The 25,020-nt window shown below is 37.7% G+C and overlaps 1 protein-coding gene across 2 annotated transcripts in view; it reads left to right on the forward strand.

Moving 5' to 3' along the window:
• Window positions 1-2,836: 2,836 nt before the first annotated feature.
• The window catches only part of LOC137247178 (uncharacterized), a 219,569-nt gene continuing 197,385 nt past the window's right edge, over window positions 2,837-25,020 (forward strand). For both annotated transcript variants that reach the window (XM_067778275.1, XM_067778276.1), the window contains exon 1: window positions 2,837-2,999. In XM_067778275.1, the coding sequence (XP_067634376.1) occupies window positions 2,982-2,999 (18 nt within the window). In that variant the 5' untranslated portion in view covers window positions 2,837-2,981. The remainder of the gene's footprint in view (window positions 3,000-25,020) is intronic.

Here is a 25,020-nt window from a genome sequence, read left to right on the forward strand (position 1 = left end):
CATATTATTCTTAATCTTCCTGTTAACCCCTTTTTATAAATTTTTTTTCAAACCATTACTCTTATTACAACTTTTACTCTCATTCTATTTACTTTTCCAACTTATGTCCACGCTTACTCTACTTTTTATTCCTATTGCCTCTGTTTTCTCATAACTTTTATGCCATGTTCCTGTTTCTAATGTGTGAGCTATATCGATGTTTACTCTTTTTCGCTCATTACATTGCTAAATTACAAAAAAAAAGTAGCGAAATAGTACCAAAAGTTTTCCCTTCCTAATACTTTAAAATGCATGACCGGATTATGAAGGACATAAATTTTGTTATTGTACTTCTGAAATCATCTGCTTGGCTACATTGCGTCTTGCTTCGGATTGATATTTTAAATTTATCTGTTACTGTGGTTGCCATGGCAACGTTTCATGGCTTTCCAATTATTTCATACCTGACTTTTTGCAGTTAATTAGAAGTAAATACCCTAAAAAGTTTTCAAATAGTTAAACTAGATAAAATTTTTCTGAGACGAAGCTTTTATCGTGGAAATTAATTTATTATTAGCTTGTAAGCTTCTCCTTCTGGAATCGAAATCCAATATATCGGAAAATGTCACAGTATGACATTGGTTATTTAGAGTCAAGAGTCTGGTGTGGCATAAGATTTTTTAAAGCAATTTTTTGGTTGCCCTAATTATAAAATACACATCCACACACGAACCTATATGGATATATTAATGCATTTTATATTCCCAAAAAAGCAATGACAATGGTTATTAACTTTAGCTGTAGTTCGTTTGCAGTTTTAAAGCACACACACAAATACGAGTTACAGCGATTTCATGCATTTGAAAATTTCCGCACTGGCGCGCATAAATTGCAAACTTTCTAGTTATTCTGCATTTAACTGTTACGTGTATGTGTGCGTGTGTGTGTGTTTTTATTTTATTTCGCAATCATTTTTTTATTAAATAAAATATTTTGTTTTTATACTCAGCTGAGCAGAGCTCACAGAGTATATTAACTTTGTTCGCATAACGGCAATCCGTAACGGGATAAACTAATCGAGATAGATATAGACTTCTATATATCAAAATGATCAGGGTGAAAAAAGAAATTCATTTAGCCATGTCCGCCTGTCCGTAAACAGGATAACTTCAGTAAATTTTGAGCTATCTTGATGGAATTTAGTATGTGGGTTCCTGGGCGCTCATCTCAGATCGCTATTTAAAATGAACGAAATCGGACTGCAACCACGCCCACTTTTTCGATATCGAAAATTTCGAAAAACAGAAAAACTGCGATAATTCATTACCAAAGACGGATAAAGCGATGAAACTTAGTAGGTGGGTTGACCTTATGACGCAGAATAGAAAATTTGTAAAATTTTGGACAACGGGCGTGGCACCGCCCACTTTTAAAATAAGGTAATCTAAAGGTTTTGCAAGCTGTAATTTGGCACTCGTTAAAGATATCTTGATAAAGTTTGGCAAAAACGTTACTCATGTTACTATATTTTCGCTAAATAAAAATTAGCAAAATCGGATTACAAATACGCACCCTTTTAAAAAAAATTTTTTTAAGTCAAATTTTAACAAAAAAATTTATATCTTTACAGTATATAGGTAAATTATGTCAACATTCAACTCCAGTAATGATATGGTGCAACTAAATACGAAACTATAAGAAATTTTCAAAATGGGCGTGGCTCCGCCCTTTTTCATTTAATTAGTCTAGAATACTTTTAATGCCATAAGTCGAACAAAAATTTACCAATCCTTGTGGAATTTGGTAGGGGCCTGATTCTAGGACGATAACTGTTTTCTGTGAAATCAGTTGAAGCCACGCCAGTTTTTACACACGGTCAACTGTCCGTCCTTCCGCTCGGCCGTTAACACGATAACTTGAGCAAAAATCATATCTTTACTAAACTTAATTCACGTACTTATATGAACGCATTTTATCTTGGTATAAAAAATGGCCGAAATCCAACTATGACCACGCCAACTTTTTCGATTTCGAAAATTACGAAAAATTAAAAAAATGCCATAATTCTATACCAAATATGAAAAAAGAGATAAAACATGGTAATTGGATTGGTTTATTGACGCAAAATATAACTTTAGAAAAAACTTTGTAAAATGGGTGTAACACCTACCATATTAAGTAGAAGATGTTCTGGGTCACCCTGGTCCACATTTTGGTCGATATCTCGAAAATGCCTTCACATATACAATTAAGGGCCACTACCTTTTAAAACCCTCATTAATACCTTTACTTTGATACCCATATCGTACAAACACATTCTAGAGTCACCCCTGTTCCACCTTTATGGCGATATCTCGAAAAGGCCTCCACCTATAGAACTAAGGCCCATTACTTTTTAAATAATCATTAACACCTTTCATTTGATACCCATATCATACAAACACATTCCAGGGTTACCCTAGGTTAATTTTGCTAAATGGTGATTTTCCCTTATTTTGTCTCCAAAGCTCTCAGCTGAGTATGTAATGTTCGGTTACACCCGAACTTAGTCTTCCTTACTTGTTTTTATTAAAAAATATATTTTATTTTTTACAAACTTTAGAAATCGCAATTAAAATAAAAATTGAAAAAGTCTAAACCCATATTAACCCATTTCGTGCAACATTTATCAAAAACAGCGAGGGTGCGATGTTGATGCAGCTCTAAAACAATAGACAAACTGTGCAGCAGAAAAAAAACACAAAAAACGAAATAGAACAATTTGGCATTTACTAAAAAATTTGTTCCATTTATAATTCAGTGGCGTTAAAATTAAATTAATATAGCACTTTTCAGTATAACACATAAAAGGAAAATAAAAAAAATAAAATCGGCAAACAATTTATTTTTTTTTTGTGGGTCTACGTTTTTTCGATCATTCAAGTAAACACTTTAATTGCAAAGTATATTTATTTACTTTTAATTCCAAATCGAGTGCGACGCATAAATTTTAATTAAGGAAAATGTTGGCGCAGAGTTATGTAAGTACAATTCCAATTTGTATGAAATGATATGTTAAAGATGTTTGTACATATGTATGTATCGAATATATGTGGGGCGTGGGGAATAATATTTCGACTTATGCTTGCTTAAAATATTAATAATTTCTATTTAAGGCGATACACTTTTAAACATGAGCATTTGAATTCCAATAACCGCTTAAACTTTTTTGAAATTTATTAACTTAAAATTTTATTTTTTTATTTTCGATGTTTTTAAAAAAGATTTATATGAATTTTGTTACTAAGACCATGCTATAGAAAAGAAGTTAGTTCCACTAAAAATTTTTTGACGTACTTGGGGATTTTTGAAGTTTCATAATGTTTGTTGGTTTGCTAGAAGCGTTGCCATACCCTTTCTGTTTAAGGCGAAATTGGTCATCTGAGACAATAATAATATGATTTAGCACGATTTATGTGCATAAGTATCGATTAAGAATACAGCAAAGCATGCAATTTTATCTTTATGGTAGCTTGACCCCTAGACAGAAAAAAATACATGAAAAATCCTGTTGTTCTAGCAAGACCCTAATAGCATACCTCCACAGTGAATATTTCTCAAGGCATGTTGAGAAAAGGTGTACCTCCAAAGTCTGCAGTGGGTGGTAGCTGTTTAATTTGTTACATTTGTGGGACGCCGCATCCATGTCAAAGCTAAAAGGGCACAGAATGTGTATAGGTGGGGCTTGCCCCCAAGGTGCCCCCCTTTACAACGGGCAAAAGAACTCCCATAACTAGTGGCTAACCTGCAGACCTACAGGGCAATATTCCCCCTAAAAAATGGTTTAACAATCCCCCCCTCAAGAGCTACGCTTGAATTACACAATAAATAAAAATGTGGACTTGTTGCCAATTTATCACTATTCAATTTCATAAAAATCGGGTTTAGCTATGCTAAACTCTTTAGAAATTGCGGTGATGCTTTTTAAGCATCTCCTTTGGGCAATCAGTTGACAAACGTTTATGAGCAAACGTACGGACCCTTAAGAAGGCTATATTCCCTTGCTGTGTATACTTCGATCCATGTTTCTTCCACCAAAGGAATTTTCGGGTGTTCTAAAAACTTATTAAAAAACTTCTTTTCTAGGCTGATATTTCATATTAAAATATTTCCAACGCATGCGGATAATTTTTTTTCTTTTTTTTTTATTTCAAATAACTATGAAAGTAATTTAGTCATATCCGATAATATGAAATCTATCAAAATTAGAAAAATTCGTAACATTTTTCAATCTGGTAGCTTGTTTTTGGTGAAATTGTCATTGTCCCAGCAAAAGTCAAGTTGCTAACGTCACACTAAATGGAACACTATTATATAGATACTCAGTACTTTACAGGTATCTTAAAAATTGATGTTTTTACTATCCTTGAAATATACGAAGGCCAACTATGCATTCACTTTGAATGAATCTGTCATACCCTCTAAGCTTATTAATATATCAAATATTGAATGTGAAAACCTCTTACTACAAAGTTTTTTTTTTTTTTAAGGAAAACGTCAAAATTAGACGAAACTATGAAATGATGTCCGTGACGATTATGAGCATTTTATGTTCTTCGCTATTTGTGCATCAGTGCAAAATAAAATCGAATAAAAAGTGAGAAATCTAAAACTCATAAGCAAATCGTGAATACATGCACATACATACATAAAAAAACTTAATGTTGATACGTTATGTTAAAAAAAGGAAAAACACACGAGACGGTTTACAAAAAGTGCATCTGAGTAAAATTCAGAGTGACATGTCGAACAATATAAACAAGTGAGAACTTGTGATTTAACGCGCACTGAGGATTCGTCAGTGCAATGACAGGTAAAAGAGGGAAGGGAAAATCACTGCATGCTTCAAAGGACACGCCAAAACAAAAAACCTGACTGACAGCGTACCAAATTGGAACAATCGAAGAAGTGGAGCAAAACGCAAACAAACATTTTTTTCATTTTTCATAAACAAGTTCTGCTACAAAAATCCAGTTTTGATATAAGAAGGTCCGATCTTCATTGAGAATTTTCAGAGTATATTATCTTTAACTCTTTCAATCCGAAGGAGACATTTTTATTTATCTCGAAATAAGTTTGGGAATGCCTAGCCTGAAAATTAAGTAAGGCAATGGGCATAGTTTATTCATTTTTAATAATTTTCCTTTATATTTAATGGTAAACACGTGATCTTTAGTTAAAATAAGAACGCAAGTATGGACGAGAATTTGGTACGAGACGCCGTTTTTGCAATTTTTCGTAGCTAATTTTATTTATTCCTTTTCGACAAGCTTATTATTATTATTATTATTATAGTGGAACGAGGAAATACTTTACGCACTAACCGGGTTGTTAGGCCTCGGTGCTACTCTCTGTAGCAGCGATCGTCTCCGAGTGTAGGACTCCCTTTTTTTCTTCATGGGCTACCCACTAAAACCTAACCTCCCACGGCCCGCGCTTTTTCCACACCTGGGACCGCGTTTAGCATATCTTCGGGTACGGAAGCGCGCTACGTGAGCTCTTAGGCTACACTGAAAGAAATGGTGCTAGTAAAATCAACAAATCGGTTTTGTTGTTCTTGACTTAACGGAGATTCGGTGAAATTGATCGAATTATAATTAATTCGACCGAGTTCTTTGTCAAGCGAACAAATTAGTTTAGTCATTTCAACAGAAGAGAAATCGTCGCTTTTAAGTTAACAAAATTCTGTAAAACTGGCAGATTCCTAATCAATCTAACTGATTTTTCTGTTAACACAACTGATCTCACTGGTCATTTCAACAGCGATCAACAGTCAATACATGAGCAAATTTCAAAGAAAATTTTACGCTCACCGCACTCTCTACTTTGTACTTATGACGATGGTGACACTTCTTAAAAAAAAAAACACCAAAATAAGAAAACCACCAAATCGAAAAAACACACAAAATGGGAAAACAACACAAATCTAGTTTTTCAGTTATCAATACAAAAAGAAAAACCCTTTTTTGAATTTACTGTGCAAAACATTATGAGATACCGGGACACCTATTTATCGGGTACAATTTTGCAACTTCTCCTCCCAGCTAAATGCAAAATTGCGCACTCTTGTTGCAAAAGTTTTGTTTGAACGAACAGAATTTTTACAAAGTTAGTAACATTTTGTTCAAGTTTTTACGAATTTTCACTCACGCGAACGAATCTAATAAGATAATAAAAAACATCCTTTTTTAATTTTGATGTTGTTTGTTTGTATAATGTTTAATATGTGCCAGCATATTTGATGTAAGCCCAATTGAAGTTCGGTTAGTTTATTGCGTACATATATATGTATATATAGCAAGCATGCATATTTATGTATTCACATATTTACGTTTGCATGTATATGGCAACATAGGTACTTTCGTACAAAGCTGTCGGAACAACTTTTTTTTGTTCATTTGACTACTAAAACGGTCAATTACGAATCAACGATTTGTGCGCAGTTGATTCAACACCTTGTTGCGATGGACAAAAATTGACAGAAATTTCTGTTGAATTGACCCGTATTTCTGTGGATTTTACCAGTATTTTTCTTTCAGTGTACTCTCACGTTATTGGGGCAAACAACCATCTTGCCGTTTAGCGAGGAGAATATTCCTTGCATATCTGCTGACCATGTCCCATCTGTCATTTCCGCAGGTCATTTTATGGATGACACTGCCCGGGGATAGGTCGACTAGTGTTACTTCCACTCTTCTTCGTTGCTGTGCGAAGTGATCGCATTGGAAAAAAGTGTGGCGTACGTCGTCTATGAGCCCACAGTATAAGCAATTCGGATTTTCAACCTTGCCCATCCTGTGGAGGTATTCCCGGAAGTAGCCGTGCCACTTAAAAACTGTGGCCGTTCTAACCATGCCTCCCGCTCGGGAATCAGTTCCCTGGTCCACTTTCCTGCAGTAGTGCAGCTCCATTGCTTTTGCCAGCGTCGGATAGAATCTTTTCGCGCCTGCGCGGCAGCAACATCTCTGCATACTTCTCCTCGGAGGTGGTAAATTGATTTCCTCTCCTCATCGAGAAGATGTATCGGTATGGTTCTCGCAATAACAAGAACTGCGTCTGCGGATACCGTGCGGTAAGCTAAGGCAATTCGTAGCGCCCCTCTGCGTTGGACATAAGTAATAGCTGCTCGGTACTTTCGGAATTTCATTTCATCCGCCCAAATATCTGCACCGTACAAGAGTATAGAATCTGAAGCGGAAGCAAGCATCTTCCTTATACATGCCCTTGGCCCACCTATGTTTGCCATTAATCGACTTAAGTATCCTATGGTCTGTGCAGCTTTCTCGCAGGATCCTTGAAAGTGTTTCTAGAAGGTTAACTTGCTATCTAGCCGCACACCAAAGTATTTCGTTTAGCTGCGTGTTTGTACTTGTTGTTCTGCAACCATCATATTGTTAATGGTGGCAATTCGTCTCTTCGTGACGATCTCAGTCACTGCGCATTACTTGGGTTAATTTAAGCTGCGCGAGCTCGCAGTTCCGTGCTGTAATTACGGCAGCCACGTCGTCTGCGAAAGCGACAAAAAAAACACTTTCTGGCATATGCAAGCGAAGGAGGCTGTCATACGAAGCATTCCATAAGTCGGGACCTAACACCGATTCCTGGGCTGCTCCACCTATTATCCTCACCTTTCCCTGACATTGATTTGTTTCGTACGTGAGCCAGCGATCTTTTAGGTAGTCCCTTAATATGGCTAGTAGATAAGGAGGTACCTTGAAAGAGTGTTTCAGCGCATCGTGCTTGTCGTCCCACCTGACGGAATTGAAGCATTTTTCACGTCCAGCGTGACCAGTAAGACAACCGGTCTAGCTTGGTGGCACGCGGTTTCGGGTTTCCTTACCACATTTGTAACCTCGGCTATGGCGTCTATTATGGAGTGACCTTTCCGGAACCCATGCTGCCGATGGGACAGACCTCCTCCATCTTCAATGGCTGCTATCAGCCGTTGTTTAAGGAAGCTTTCCATCATATTCATCATTTATTATTATTATTATTATTATTATTATTATTATTATTATTATTATTATTATCATTATTATTATTATTATTATTATTATTATTATTATCATTAGACCTGAAAGCACTGTGACCTTTGTGGAGATCTATTGTACATGACCCTTCAGGCTAATTTTGTATTAGGAGGCTTTTGATGTATCTAAACACCTCTTCAGGCTTTTTAATCGATATCACATAGGAACTAAGAGTCATACCACCCTGTTTAGATTAATAAGTTAGGCTTATACTTTCGTTGTCGGAAGTATAAACAGTTTGGCTGTCTTTGCCCTGGGCGATGAGTCCAGTGACGTCTGAATTGTTTTGTTTTCCAGTTACATATCGTTTCCCTGGTGTGTGCTTTTGTTAGTCCATAAAAGGACTCTGGACCATAGAATGCTGCTATAGCACCCGGCTTTGCTAGGTAATCTGCATGTTCATTACCTTCATGTCCCTGATGTCCGGGAACCCATCCTAACAAAACCTTGTTTTTGGCTCCCATGTCATTAAGAATTTGAAAGCAATCATCCACTAGCTTAGATTTAGCTGTGAACGATTGCAAGGAACGCAGGGCCGCCTGGCTGTCCAAAATAATGTAGATGCTCTGCGAGGATGAGCCTCTCCCGAGACTTTTATTGCATGGATTTCTGCCTGAAATATCGTGGGGTAGCATCCCATTGATATCGATTTCTTGAAATTCGACTTATAGATACCAGCTCCCGTTCTTCCGTCATAGAATTTCGATCCATTCTTGAACCAGACCTCTGAGTCAGGGTCATTATAGGGATTCCCTGTTTCATAGTGTATCCATAGTTGGACCCTTTATTTTCAGGAAATGGACCAGGAGGATCCGATTTATTTGAAACTTATTATTTGGGCGATCTGTTGGTATATTTATTACTCAATATCGGATGAACTAATTTAAAAAATCATAACTGCATTAGATGCGTAAAGTTTCGTAATTAGCTAATAAGAGAGGTTACGTTCCATATGCGAACCGCTTTCTGAGATAAATATATATCAAAATCTGGACCAGAATATTTACAAAATTTGTTGTCACAATATGGGGAGAAGGTAAAAATGAGATAGAAGTGAGAATTGTAGACGGAGAGAAAGACTAGGTGAGATGAAGTAAAGTAGAGAGAGGGAGAGGGAGAGGAACGAAAGTGGGAGTAGGACATTGATATAAAAATGGTGACTTTATCGAAGGGAATTTAGGAAGAGATGAACTTAGAGGAAGCATGGGGATGAAAAGAATATAGTGAGATTATGAGGGAAGGGTTAAGTGGAAGTGGGAGAGGAAAAATGGAGAAAGTAACATGGCGACGAGACAGGGATAAAACATGGAAAGGAGGCCTTTTTTCGTTTTTTTGCAGAAGCTACAATATGACGATTTACTGAGAAAGTAGACACTTCGCGGGGAAGAAGGTTATCGGACAGGAGAGCGTCTCAAATTTATAAATCTTACTTATATATATATAGAAATGACTGCGATATTGAAAATTTTATTTGCATAAGCTTCATATAATTTCGTAGTGGTTTATAAAACCAAAGATATTGAAACCGGTAGGTCGCATGTTCCATATTTGGTAAAGGGATTCCATATATGAAGAAGTTGAGGCGAGTGTAAGTGGAATAGGTGTGGCTGCGAACAGAATATGGGAGAGACAAATGAAAGATAAAGTAGAAGAGAATGGAATAGACAGCGAACAAGTGACGCGAGGCTCACGTTTGAAATTTAAGCAAACAAGAATAAAATAAAAGACATAATAAAGTCGGTGTGTTCCACAACTCAGCCCAACGGCAGTTATTTTCGTACTATAGTTTTTGACGTAATTCTGGCAACATCGGTAAAAAGTATTGACAGTGTTTAAAAAATTTGTTTGTGAATAACCTTAAACTGTTATGCTCGAAAGTGTCGCACCTGCAATTTCACATTAAAAAACCTCTATGCAAGCAAGCACGTAGATATCAGCTGAGTACAACTGATTGGCATATCGACCCCCGCTGGCGGTTGAATGAATGCGTCAAGCAGCAGACAGACATTTTTATAAAAACTTCAAAAAGAAAGGCAAGTGTCGACGTCACCTTAGAGTAACAAAAAAATGAGAAAAATCAAAAAGAAAAAGAAAATACTTAACAGCTGAAGTGTTGCTTACACATGACTTCGAACTTTAACAAGCACACGTTTGCTACATTGTTGTTTTTGTATTCATGCTAGTTTGTTTTCGTTGCTTTCCACTCATACTATGATAAATTACACATGTGTGTAGAATAAGTTACGCAAGGCTCTAGGATATAAAACAATAAAAGATTCCTGTGTATGTATACAAAGAAAGTTAAATGGCAAAAGAAAAAAGGAAATGTGGCACTCAAAATGTAAGCATTCGTCACAGAAAGTTTGTGACAACAAACCTTAAAAAATGCTAAAAGTGAGTAAATAGTTTTGAAATGAAGACAGAATGAGCATAAAATTGTCTCATATAAATACTTTAATAAATCTTAAGAAGTAGTTTTCTGACAATGGTATTTTATCACCAATTTTCTTTGGAAAAACACAATTTCTTGCAAGACTAGGCAGAGTTGAACGGGTGGATCAATAAGTAGTCTTATGAGGTGGGTTTTTTCTAAGGCTGGGGTAACACTCAGTCAATCCAGAGTCGAGTAAAGGTCCCACAAACCCCTACTGAATAAATACACGATATTTATGTGTTACGAACACACGCACACACGGCTGGGGATATTAGGCGGACAGCAGCTTTCCGTGCAAAGATGGAGGCGGTGGCTAATAGGCGTAGTAGTAGCGGAGAGGTCGGTACGGTTGTTTAGCGGCGGTGCAGTAGCGGGCGGGATGGTACGGTTGTCCGGGAGCAGTGGCGGGATCAGCGCGGCGGCCGGACGGCGGACAGTATTAGCGGACGGATTGGTACAGTAGTATGAGCGCAGTGGATGGACGGCGGACAGTATAGGAGGACGGATGGGTGTAGCGGTATAGACGAAGTGACGGCACCAGCGAACTGGATGGACGGTGATGCAGCGGCTTAACGGCGGTAGGATGGCGAGCGGCCAACGGTTGTTGTAGCAGCGACGTGACGGGTGCAGCGGCTTAACGGCGGTAGGATGGCGTGCGGCCAACGGTCGTCGTAGCAGCGGCGTGACGGATGCAGCGGCTCAACGGCGGTAGGATGGCGAACGGCCAACGGTCGTCGTAGCAGCGGCGGCACCAGGGGGGCGACGGCAGCGGCGGTGGGCTACGGAGCGCGTACCAGGACCGAGAGAGAGAGAAAATAGGCCGGCGACGGGGTTTACCTGGACAGCGGCTGCGCTCAACACCTAGGAGGGCGCGGGGGGCAAAGTAGCACAAGGCATCCTCCCCGTCGTCCTTACCTAAGTGAAGGGTGACCCGCGCCATGACGGCGCCCCTACCACTCAGCCAGCCAAAGCTAGGACTGAGGGGGAGGGGTTGTATGGTCATTAAGGCATGGGGCCACACAACACCTAGGAGGGCGCGGGGGGCAAAGTAGCACAAGGCATCCTCCCCGTCGTCCTTACCTAAGTGAAGGGTGACCCGCGCCATGACAGCGCCCCTTCCACTCAGCCAGCCCAAGCTAGAACTGAGGGGGAGGGGTTAAATGGCCATGAAGGCGTCGGGCCACTCAACACCTAGGAGGGCGCGGGGGGCAAAGTAGCACAAGGCATCCTCCCCGTCGTCCTTACCTAAGTGAAGGGTGACCCGCGCCATGACGGCGCCCCTTCCACTCAGCCAGCTAGCAGGAGGGAAAAATATGTCTTTAAAAAGACATCCACTCCCGCTGGCTCACCTGCGAGGACTGAATTGCTAAAATGCAAATTCAGTGTTTATATGGGTGGTGACGCAAACTGGTTGAGAATTCAACGCACCATTATTGTGATTTTCATTGGTTCGCAATTTAGTTGGTTGTTGAATATAAAAGAAGTGGTTGTTGGCTATGCTATAGCAAAATAAGTACAGGGAGGTTCAGGTTTAGGTGAATAAGGAAATGCAGGGGGAGTTACGTTATTGTAACGTTACGTTATAGTCTGAACTTGTTCATACTGATCAACCGTTTTACCATCATCAATCTCCCTTGGTATTTCCAATTGGGGCCAAGTAGCACAGCAATGAAGCGACTGGTGCGCCTTGTTGGACGGCCATTACCGTTTGAACGCCAATTAAGCCAATAAACACAGAATGACTCTGTCAATTCATATGGCACTTCTGTTACATTCATTCCCTGTTAACCGAGTGTAGGTACAGGCTCAAGTTCCATCAACTCTTCACTTATGCTTGTTTGCACTCCTTCACTTCTGTATGAAGTTCTGTGTGAGATTACTGTCTTAATGGGCGCCTGGCTATATATATATATATATATATATAGATACAAATCCAACCGCAGCTGAGGAATTCTTCCTCCAGCATTTCTGTGGTCGGGCAGTCTAAATGATCAGCTGATTTCTGTATCGGCACAGTGAGAGTTGCCATACCTTTTCGCAAGCCACCATTTCTATTTTTATCTAAGATTTCTTACGAAGCTCAGGCACGGGAACATTTAACCTGTTCGGTTTTATTAAATTACACTCCAGAAGTTTCCGTTATGCTTAGCTCCCTTAGCTAGGTATTGTTGCTTTAGATACATTTGTGAGGCTCCCAGTTATTTGAGGTGACATAAAAATTAATCAAATATGGCAATGCTGGTATGAAACAATAGGTATTGTTAAATTCTTCTGGGTTTTGATGTTACGTTCTGAACTAGCCGATCCCTGCCTAAATTATTTTGTATGTTAGTGTTGTCTATCGTGGTGGTAGGCTATGTAATTTTTGAAGGTCTTGATTGCTGGCGAAAGGAGAGTTGCCGGATCATGTGAATCTCCTACGTTAGCTGGTTTCTAGGCTGGTGGTGGTAATGTGCGTCTGGATTTGTCAGGCGAGGAATGCATTACGTACCGCGGGCATAAAGCGCTCGCGCATTTTTTCCAGTTCGATAGCACTTTATCGCCAATGGATATTCATTCATTGCGCTTAGTTCGGTTTGAGAGACATCAGTAGACAGGCCAAAGTTCTCTAGATGTTCCTCTCATTTCGCCTGCTTGTATATGTCCAAATGCTGTCTAATGGGTATTTCGCACCGACACAGATTCACTGATCTCGCGCAAAGCACGTACCTCTTGGCGGACATAAGACGGGCCAGGAAGAGTAGAAAATAGATTGTCTATATATACTTAACATGCGACATACTCTTCTCTTTTGAAGTTGATAGAAGTGCGTCGCGCAGAGGTGATAAATTCTCCACACTAACATGAGAGATACATACCTAAGTTCAACGCCCGGAGTAATATTAGCTCCGAGGATGACAATCTGTGGAAGGGACGCAACAAACTAAATGGGGTTGAACCGAAATGGTCAGAATTAGTCCAAAGTCGCTCCGGTATATAGAACCGGCTGCCATGGGAATTGAGGGTTTCGTCCTTTTCCCACAATTGTTTACTTTTCACACATCAGACCTCACTTCCCAAAACTTCGTGTCGTGAAGCGAGAATACTCCTCATAAAGGAGATAAATCATATCCTGAACAAAAAATTGATGTTGAATACCCAGAAACCATCTCTGTAAGCACTTTGAAGAATTTCGGCACCAGATGTCCCTCGACGTGATTTTACAAGCACTCCGAGTGTATTCCTGCCATGAAAAGTTTCTCAGTAAAAACTCGTATGCCTTACAGATGCCGTTCGATGTCAGTATCAAACATGTAGTCCGTTCTGCGAATTGGTAGGAAAATCTGGAGGGAGAAAGACGGAAATTGCAAAAAAGCTCGGTCTTAAATCTCTTCGGAGACTATTTACATTTATTTTTGTATCCAGAGTCATCCGCTACAACTAATGTATATCTCCATTGTAACGTGTCACCATTGTGACGTGTCTCCACATGGTGCGAACTATCTATTCAATTGTAATATCCGAATGCACCTCTAACACGTTTATCTCTTTGGTCTAACCCTGTTGAAATGGCAGACACCCATTAGAGGTTATTGATGACAGTTTGTGTGTCATCGCATCTATTGAATGGGGCGAAACTCTACTACAACATCAACAACAGTCAGCAGCTCGTATATATCTTGGAGCTAAATATTTTTGGCCGTGCAAGCCCGCAGATGGAGAGCAGACGGCAAAGGAGACATCGTGCAGGAAGAATTGACCTCAAGTGACGCTCTCAATCTCCGTAATCGCCGCGAATCACTGTAAAGTAATCCGGCGCAAAAAAACTTAGCCGTTTGAAAAAAATTAAACTTTGGCCTCATATGCGGTCTAATGATTCATATAACAGTCACTAAAAATGCTATTGAAAGCAGTTTAACAAAATGTAGCCGGCCCAATGAGCACTAAAGCCCAAAGGTATTTACGTCAGTATCCCCTAGGAGTGCTAACAGGCAGTATGTGTAAGTATGTAAGTACGTTGTACAATATACACTGAGGTAATTAAGTGAATTAATTAGTAAATGTGTGTAATTTAAGGCAAAATCAGCTGAGAATGCCATCGGTGTTTTGTGGTGATATATCTGATCAAAATTAATCTTATCAAAACTAATTGACAAATATTAATTAATTTTCAAATTTCACACACATGCTTGAGTTATTCTTGTTAAACACATATTCACTCTCACTAAAACTACTTTGTTTATTAGAGGAAAAGGAAGGAAAGGAAAAACAAGTAAGGAAGGTTAAGTTCGGGTGTAACCGAACATTACATACTCAGTTGAGAGCTATGGTGACAACATAAGAGAAAATAACCATGTAGGAAAATGAACCGAGGGAAACCCTGGAATGTGTTTGTATGACATGTGTATCAAATGAAAGGCATTAAAGAGTATTTTATGAAGGAGTGGGCCATAGTTCTATAGATGGACGCCATTTAGGGATATCGCCATAAAGGTGGATCAGGGTTGACTCTAGAATGCGTTTGTACGATATGGGTATCAAATTAAAGGTATTAATGAGGATTTTAAAAGGGAGTGGTGGTTGTTTTATAGGTGGTCGCAATTTCGAGATATCGCCATAAAGTTGGGCCAGGGGTGACCATAGAATTTGTTTATATAATATGGGTATCAAAAGAAATGTGTTAATGAGTATTTTAAAAGGGAGTAATCCTTAGTTCCATAGGTGGACGCCGTTTCTAGATATCGCCATAAAGGTGGGCCAGGGGTGACTCTAGAATTTGTTTGTGCAATATGGGTATCAAACGAAAGGAGTTAATGAGTATTTTAAAAGGGAGTGGGCCTTAGTTCTATAGGTGGACGCCGTTTCGAAATATCGTCATAAAGGTGGACCAGGGGTGACTCTAGAATATGTTTGTACGATATGGGTATCAAATTAAAGGTATTAATGAGGATTTTAAAAGGGAGTGGTGGTTGTTTTATAGGTGGTCGCAATTTCGAGATATCGCCATAAAGTTGGGCCAGGGGTGACCATAGAATTTGTTTATATAATATGGGTATCAAAAGAAATGTGTTAATGAGTATTTTAAAAGGGAGTAATCCTTAGTTCCATAGGTGGACGCCGTTTCTAGATATCGCCATAAAGGTGGGCCAGGGGTGACTCTAGAATTTGTTTGTGCAATATGGGTATCAAACGAAAGGAGTTAATGAGTATTTTAAAAGGGAGTGGGCCTTAGTTCTATAGGTGGACGCCTTTTCGAGGTATCGCCATAAAGGTGGATCAGGGGTGACTCTAGAATGAGTTTGTACGATATGGGTATCAAATTAAATGTATTAATGAGAGTTTTAAAAGGGAGTGGTGTGAAGGCGTTTTCCAGATATCGACCAAAATGTGGACCAGGGTGACCCAGAACATCATCTGTTGAATACCGCTAATTTATTTATATATGTAATACCTGCCAAGATTTTAAGGGTTTTTTATTTCGCCCTGCAGAACTTTTTCATTTTCTTCTACTTAATATTGTAAGTGTCACACCCATTTTACAAAGTTTTTTCCAAAGTTATATTTTGCGTCAATAAACCAATCCAGTTACCATGTTTCATCCCTTTGTTCGTATTTGGTATAGAATTATTTTTTCATTTTTCGTAATTTTCGATATCGAAAAAGTGGGCGTGGTCATAGTCGGATTTCGTTCATTTTTCATACCAAGATAAAGTGGGTTCAAGTAAGCACGTGAACTAAGTTCATTAAAGATATGTCGATTTTTGCTCAATTTATCGTGTTAACGGCCATGCGGAAGGACAGGCGGACGACTGTGTATAAAAACTGGGCGTGGCATCAACCGATTTCGCCCATTTTCACAGAAAACAGTTAGCGTCATAAAATCTATGCCCCTACCAAATTTCAAAAGCACTGGTTAATTTTTGTTCGACTTATGACGTTAAAAGTATCCTAGACAAATTAAATGAAAAAGGGCGGAGCCACGCCCATTTTGAATGTTTCTTTTATTTTTGTATTTTGTTGCACCATATCATTACTGTAGTTGAATGTTGACATAATTTACTTATATACTGTAAAGATATTAAATTTTTGGTTAAAATTTTACTTAAAAAATATTTTTTTTTTAAAGTGGGCGTGATCCTTCTCCGATTTGGCTAATTTTTTTTAAGCGTACATATAGTAATATGAGTAACGTTCCTGCCAAATTTCATCATGATATCTTCAACGACTGCCAAATTACAGTTTGCAAAAGTTTTAAATTACCTTCTTTTAAAAGTGGGCGGTGCCACGCCCATTATCCAAAATTTTACTAATTTTCTGTTCTGCGTCATAAGATCAACTCACCTACCAAGTTTCGTCGCTTTAGCTGTCTTTTGTAATGAATTATCGCACTTTTTCGGTTTTTCGAAATTTTCGATATCGAAAAAGTGGGCGTGGTTATAGTTCGATATCGTTAATTTTAAATAGCGATCTAAGATGTGTACTCAGGAACCTACATACCAAATTTCATCAAGATACCTCAAAATTTACTCAAGTTATCGTGTTAACGGACGGACGGACGGACGGACGGGATTGGCTCAATCAATTTTTTTTTCGATCCTGATTATTTTTATATAAGGAAGTCTATATATATCTCGATTCCTTTATATATGTACAACCAACCGTTATCCAATCAAACTTAATATACTCTGTGAGCTCTGCTCAACTGAGTATAAAAAGGAAAGGAAAGGAAAAGAAAGGAAACAAATGGAAAGGCAAGGAAAGGAAAGGAAAAGAAAATGTCCGCTTTATCAGAGCGAATTCAAACTCCAGTGTAAGTTGACTCGAGTTTAACCTTGCCATTTTGATCGATAAGATAAATTTTTGCTGCTCGTCTCAGTTTAAGCGGCCGAAGTGGCATGGTTAAACTCTAGTCAACTTTAATTGGAGCCAAGATTCTCCTCCATTAATACAGCTCACGATTTTACCATACTTCGGGATTGACTCTGACAAAATACTTTATCCTTTGGGCATAGCAAATGAACAAACAAGGAAGGGAATGTTGCCACATCAAAATCATCTACGCTAAGGTCGAAGTTCCTAGACCTACTTCCCCCATCCCTTTTCATATACTTGATATAACCAGATTATCCTATATTGTTCCACCCTTCCTTCGTCAGTTTACTTAGTCCCGCCAGATCCTGAACTATTTTGAGCAATAAGCCAACAACCAATTTCGCTGTAGAGGTGACAAGGTCCCGCGGGGTACGCCCTGCCTAATGATTTCCTGACCTAAAAATTCCTAGTACCAAGTGAAACAAAAACCAAGGAGAGGGGGTATTGAAGTAAGTGGGAGAAAGGAAAGTATTAATAATGCATTGTAACAAAATAGATGGAATTAGGTTAAAATAGGTTTTCTGTTGCAGTAACGCTCTAATGTATTGATGAGGATGAGCTGCCTGGTCCGTGAGGACCTTACATAGACTGAATGAGTCCATAGTGATATCAGAAGTTTGTTTAGCTTCAAAATTGAAAATCTATATCACAAGCCAGTACCTATATTAGAAAACAACTGCGTCATTTGACAAATACTAAAAGCTTTTGTAGGAACAATGCCTCTTCCTTCATTTATATCTGACTGCTTTATCACTTCTAATAGCTGGTGTCTCAGCCTCCATGTTTTGGCCTATATCTCGAGACCCTAGCCTCCCAGTTGTATGAAAATTATCCTGTACCATAGCACTCATCAACAGCTTTCATTTGATATCCATATTATATAAACATATTCTAGGGGTACCCGGCTCCACGTTTTGGGCTACATCTTGAGAGCCTAGTCACCCAGGGGTATGGAAATTATCCTGTACTATAACACTCATTAACAGCTTTCATTTGATGTCCATATTGTATAAACACATTCTAGAGCTACCCGGGTCCGCGTATTGGGCTATATCTCGAGACCCTAGCCTCCCAGTGTATGAAAATTATCCTTACTATAGCACTCATCAACAGCTTGCATTTGATATCCATATTGTATAAACATATTCTAGGTGTACCCGGGTCCATATTTCGGGCTATATATCGAGACCCTAGCCTCCCAGTTGTATGAAAATTATCCATACTATAGCACTCATCAACAGCTTGCATTTGATATCCATATTGTATAAACACATTCTATGGGTACCCGGGTCCATGTTTTGGGCTATATCTCGAGACCCTAGTCACCCAGGGTTATGAAAATTATCCTGTACTATAGCACTCATCAACAGCTTTCATTTGATATCCATATTATATAAACATATTCTAGGAGTACCCGGGTCCACGTTTTGGGCTATATCTTGAGACCCTAGTCACCCAGGGGTATGAAAATTATCCTGTACTATAGCACTCATCAACAGCTTGCATTTGATATCCATATTGTATAAACACATTTCAGGGGTACCCGGGTCCACGTTTTGATCTCAAGACCCTAGGCTCATAGCGAAAAAAAAGGTAGACGTTCGCCGATTCTCAGAGCTACCCAATATGCTCTCAAAATTTCATGAGAATCGGTTCAGCCGTTTCGGAGGAGTTAAGCCTCTAACACCGTGACAGAAGAATTTTATATATTAGATTGCTTTAAAGCTAAATCAAATTACAAAAAAACAATTGCAATTGATAAATTAAATATTTTTAAAACCACACACAACTTATCTTTTTGAATATTTGCACAAACTTTTTAAACCAAACAAGTAAAGTTGTCTAAATTCGGGTGTAACCGAACATTATATACTCAGCGTGAGCTTCAATTGTACATTTCATTCCAGATAAATTACTTGTCCAAATTACACGTAGCTCCGCCCGTTTAAAAAAATTTCACCCCGTTTCCTCTTACAATAAAACTTGATAAGTGAAATATCATTGATTCAAAACTATTTGTTGCTATGTTATAGCTTTTATTCTAGTCTACGACCCCTTTTAACTTGTTTTATATCTAAGTTGCCGTGGTCTTTAATCATTTTTACTAGAAATATTTTCTACCATAGAGCAACTTTGTGTACCCAATTTTATTGCGATCCGTTAATTTTTCTTCCAAAAATAGAAAATTGTTTAGTCATAAAAGGGGCGATGCCACGCCCAGTTTTTTTTTATTTGAAGTTTTTCCTGTTTATTGTTATAAATCCACTTGGGAAATGAAATACCATTGATATAAATCTGTTTTTTGCAAAGATATAGCTTATTTTATTCGTCCACGACCTTTGGAAAAATCTTTTATTTAAAAGTGGGCGTGGTCCTTAACCGATTTCGTTAATTTTTCTTCAAAGTATTCCCTATAGTAAAAGCAACCTCTCTGCAGAATTTTGTTATGATAGGTTTAACCATTTTTGATTTATGATTAATAATATTTGAAAAATTGATTTTATCACAAGTGGGCAGTGCCACGCCCATTTTAAAAAACTTTTTCAATTCTTATTAAGAGTATCAATATCAGTCCACGCGGCAAATTTCAACATTCTAGGTGTATTATTTACTAAATAATCAGGTTTTTTGTGTTTTCCAAAATGTTATATATATAAAAAGTGGGCGTGGTTATCATCCGATTTCGGGCATTTTCAATACCAATCTATTCTGGGTCCAGGTAAACTCGTGTAACAAATTTGGTGAAGATATCTCAATATTTACTCAAGTGTTAACGGACAGACGGACGGACGGACAGACATGGCTCAATCAAATTTTTTTTTCGACACTGATAATTTTGATATATCTCGATTCCTTTATACCGGTACAACCAATCATTATCCAATCAAAGTTAATATACTATGTCTGCAAAGCATGCTGAGTATAAAAATACATAAACGAATATATAAAATCAACACAAAATATCAGCACATAAGTAAAAACAAGTAATATTAAATACGTGGTGAAAATAGCAAGGCAATAGAAATAACTAAAAAACAAAAACTTACTAAACCAATAAGCGAAAAAAAAAAACACTAAACAACGACCCAGCGACAACAGCCACAAAAAAGGTTCCGCAAAAACCCAAAACTATTGCATGGCATTGCACAATTGAGCGCAAAAGTGTGCGGCAAGTGAAATATGGTAAAATGTCAACAATTTGCCGCAGTCGGTTGCAATCAAAGTTGCTGCAAATATTTGCAGTTTGCACTCAGCACAAATTTTGAACTTCGAAAACACATACAATCGCAATCAACAATCACATTTACATACAAACTCAAATACTTATGTTAGCGCATAAACGAACAAACGAAGGTACAAATATATGAAAACACAAATAAACGATGCACTCAAAATGGAATTTTGGCATTTTTATGTTTGTACATATATTAGTGACTGTGTATGTATAAAATGTGTGTATGTAAATTGTTTTCAATGCAAAGCACGCTCTGCAACTCGACGCGACAATGTTGTTTTTGTTATCATTTCTACTTGATATTATTTTAATTTTTGTTTGCCTTTTCGCTTTCCGATATGTCTTATGTTCCTCCTCCTTTTCCCACTTCATACACGCGCACCCCTGTTGGGCTGTTGGTGTGCTTTTTGTGGCAAAAAGGCGACAACCTTCCAAAAGTGGCATGCAGCAGCATATGACAGCTGGCGCGACTTAGTTTTGCATGGTGGCGTGCCGTGTCTTTGCTTTTAGCGCTCGCGGCTGTGGCGTCATCGTCATGATGTGACTTCTTGGCAGTGGCATACAAAAGTGCAAATTGAAAATTTACAAACTGCCATAGCAGCTAGTCGATTTATGTATAGGCGTAACCTTTTGTCACCGAATTGTAAAAAAGGGGTGAGTATAAAGCGCTCCTGAAATTTGATGTGCAATCATACAATGGCATGTCTAGAAAACTAATATTTCTAAGTTAACAAAGTTAGATTTACCAGAAACAAAATTTATCGCAAAGTCAATCAGCTCGTTGTTGATTCCTTGTGGTGTTGGTATTGACGCATATCGGGAGCTGCGCCAGAACAAACCGATAAACCGTACAAATCGCTTACACGCTGATGACAAATTGGTTACATTCCGATAATTTGTCGATAGCAAATTGATAATATTTTGATAAAATATCGATTACTTTCCTATAAGAAATTAAAATATTTCTAACGCAATTCGATAAAAGACCGAGAGCAAATAGGAAACACTCCCATGACACTCCGGTTACTTTGCGAGGAAAAATCGATAACCCTTTGATAACCACAAAAAAAGTAATCCTCAACTATTCGTTAAAAAGCGGTAAGTTTTCGAAAACATACCAATATTTTCTCGACAGCAAATCGATTGCTAGCCGACAACAAAGTTTTAACACTCAGATAAGCATACCAATAACTTTTTGTTAACAAATCGATAACTTTTTCATAACACATTACGAACAAATGACAACCGGCTTAAAACACGTTCCTGTTTCAAAAAGTCATTTGATCCTCAAAACTCAGAAGCAAAAAAAAGTACCATGCTAAAAACCATACTTCTAAAACTCAGTAGCAACAAAAATTATTTGATCAAAAAATTCACTGAATCAAAAAAGTTATTGGCGACGGAAAAATTCCCATACTCAAACTAAGTCACATGATTTAAAAAATCACTAGTGTCACCATTTTGAAAAAATTACAATTTAAAAAAATTAATACATCCTTCAAAGTCACCACTAAGAAGAAGTCACCTATCAAAAAGAATCATTCAGTTAAATCTAACTGGAGAAAAATCATTTGCTCAAAGATACTAATGGTTCAAAAAATTACATTCAGATACTCAGAGGCCCTAAGAAATTACTAGTGTTGTTATTTTGGAAAAGTTTATGCTAGAAAAAAAGTTATGGTTCAAAAATATAACCAGCAGAAAAAGTCCCATAATACAAAAACTTACTAACGAGAAAATCCATTGCTCAAAAGCGCTAGGGCTTTAGAAAGGTCATCAGCTACAGAAACTAAATCACAGGTATCAAATTACCAGTATAAAAAAATCTATATTTTAAAGAGTTTAATGATCCATATCTCACTAAGCTCCTCTTCTGGTGCCCGCGGTGACAAAATTATATGTATACAGCGAATTGAGTCGGTTCAGAAACAATTTTTAATTTTCGCACTCCGTGGCCTTAACTGGGATCCTAAACTTCATCTACCACCATACAAAAATAGGCTGCTTCTTATTAGTTTGCCAACCTCGGAAAACCGAAGAGTATTACTTGGGGTAATGTTCCTTCTCAAGCTTATCATCGGTGAGATAGACTCCTCTTCGCTGCTTTGCTCTTTTACTGCTTTGCATAATTCAATACTCTCATATCAATAAAAATGTAATTAAAAATTAAATTCTCTTTTTGTTTAGAGTTGAATTTAAATCTTAAAGTTCTTATTTACTTAATCTTAATGTTAGATTTTACATTTACAAATATTTCATATCGAATTATATTATTTTTAATAGTCGGCCGCGTTGTTTCTGTTATTGACATTAAATAAAATAAAATTTAATTAAATAAAATAAAATAAAATAAAAATGCCTCAATGCCAATGAGTTGACCCAACTTCTTCCTTGACAGTGTTTTACAACCATCACAATGAACTAAGTTCTCGAATTTTATTTATTTCTCGGCAAAATCATACCACTTGAATTCTACTGGTTCTACTGGTGTAGGATTCCAACTCTGCCTTTGAAAGTTTAACGTTGGGATAAGAGGTTTTCGTAAAGCTATAACGCAATCATTTGATGCCTTTATCTTGACAGTGCTACCAGTTTGGCTTCACTTTTGTATTCAATAATATGAAGAATGTCGCGAGCAAAATTGAAAATATGCCGTTCTATTAAGCTTTCATTCAAGAGAGTGATATAACCCCATAGAACTCTTAGCCTAATGCAGATTTTAACATTTTTTCAAGTTGACTGCATAAGACTGCAGCTTATGTATGTAAGCATATACTGCTATGGTGAGCTTGACAAAGGGTTGTGTTGACTAATGAGCGAGGAAGTGCATAAGCGTTAAGTTGTCGGGCGCCTTACTTAAAGAAAAATTAAATTACGTTGAAAAGTTTGCACACTGAAAGCCAAAAGTCACGCAATTAACGAAACTTATAATTTGCACACAATGCAATCAAATAATGACGGCAACGACGGAAGCGCGAATAAGTGGCTGTAAACTCTTTAATTTGGGTTAATGAGTATTAGGGTGAATGTTTGATGTATTTGACCTATACAAATATTGGTTAAATTAAAAAGGAGATTTGAAATACTGAACTCAATGCTTTTTGTTTTGTAATTTGACATTTGTGTATATAACTACTTAGATAAAATTTTGATAAGATTTTAGCATAGTTTTGACTGGAAAAATGTTGCGTTTAAATAGAAATTTCTGAGGCGATCACTTCATTGATTTTAAAGTTAGTGTTGCATTTATCACCGGCACCTTGTTTAGTATTTCCCTTTTTTGAAATAAGATGAGACACGATTTATACACCCATACCTCTGGATGATCAATGACAATAGATCCGATTTTCTCATTCGATCAGCTTGCTGCCATGTTCAAGAAGCAATAAATAAATGAAGTAAAGATTCACCACTAATCACAAATAAAATAGTTTCAATGGCACCAGCTGACCTAGAAACTCATTGGTTAGCAGGCTCTCAACGAAAATTACTTTGAAGCACACTCTTCGAATAACACTCAAAGCAAAAAAAGTCAATACACGATTACTCTTTTGTGCTATATCCGCTCATCGTGTACATAAATAAATACGCGAACACACACAATTATTGAAGCAATATACCAGGAATATAAAATGGGCTACCCATCCAATTCGGAAAAAACTTATTCAAATACCGCAAACTTTACGTGGGATAAAACGAAAAATTCCCAATTCATGAACAATGGCCCCATATACTTAATTATGATCAGAACAAACAGCACGAAACTGGCAAATATTTCACCTTTACTTGTAAAAAAAGCTATCGATGCTACATGCGGCAGTGAAATAGAGGAGTGTAAAAAAACGCGAAGTGGTCAAATATTAATTAAAACTAAAAACAATCTGCAAGCCAACAAACTAACTTCACTAATAGCCCTAGACGACGACACAACAGTCGAAATTTCCGAACACAAAACCCTTAACCAAATAAAAGGTGTAATTTATAGCAACGCAATTAGAGGTCTTCCAGAAACCTATATTTGTGCAGAATTGGAAAACCAAAATGTGACAGAAGTTAAAAAAATATTAAAGAAATTTAAAGAAGAACTTGTCAAAACAGGTCTCATAACCATCACTTTAGCTCTACAAATCTGCCCTCCGACATCAGAGTAGGCTACGAAAAAATACCAGTAAGACACTACATCCCCTTATCATTACGATGCAAAAATTGCCTTAGATACATACGGTCATATAGCAAAAATCTGTAAAATGGAAAAAATCTGCCAAAATTCGCCAGCATAGGAATAAGTGTCACCACAAACACGTCCACAATACTAATAGCAAACTGTCCAGCATACACAACGGTATACACAGCTGAAATGCTTGCAATTTTATCAGCGCTAAATTACACAAAGGAAAAGAGAGGAAAACACGCCATCTGCTCTGACTCCCTCTCATCTTTAAAAGCCATCC

This window comes from Eurosta solidaginis, chromosome 3 (assembly GCF_040869045.1).
Source record: "Eurosta solidaginis isolate ZX-2024a chromosome 3, ASM4086904v1, whole genome shotgun sequence".
Classification (NCBI taxonomy): domain Eukaryota; kingdom Metazoa; phylum Arthropoda; class Insecta; order Diptera; family Tephritidae; genus Eurosta; species Eurosta solidaginis.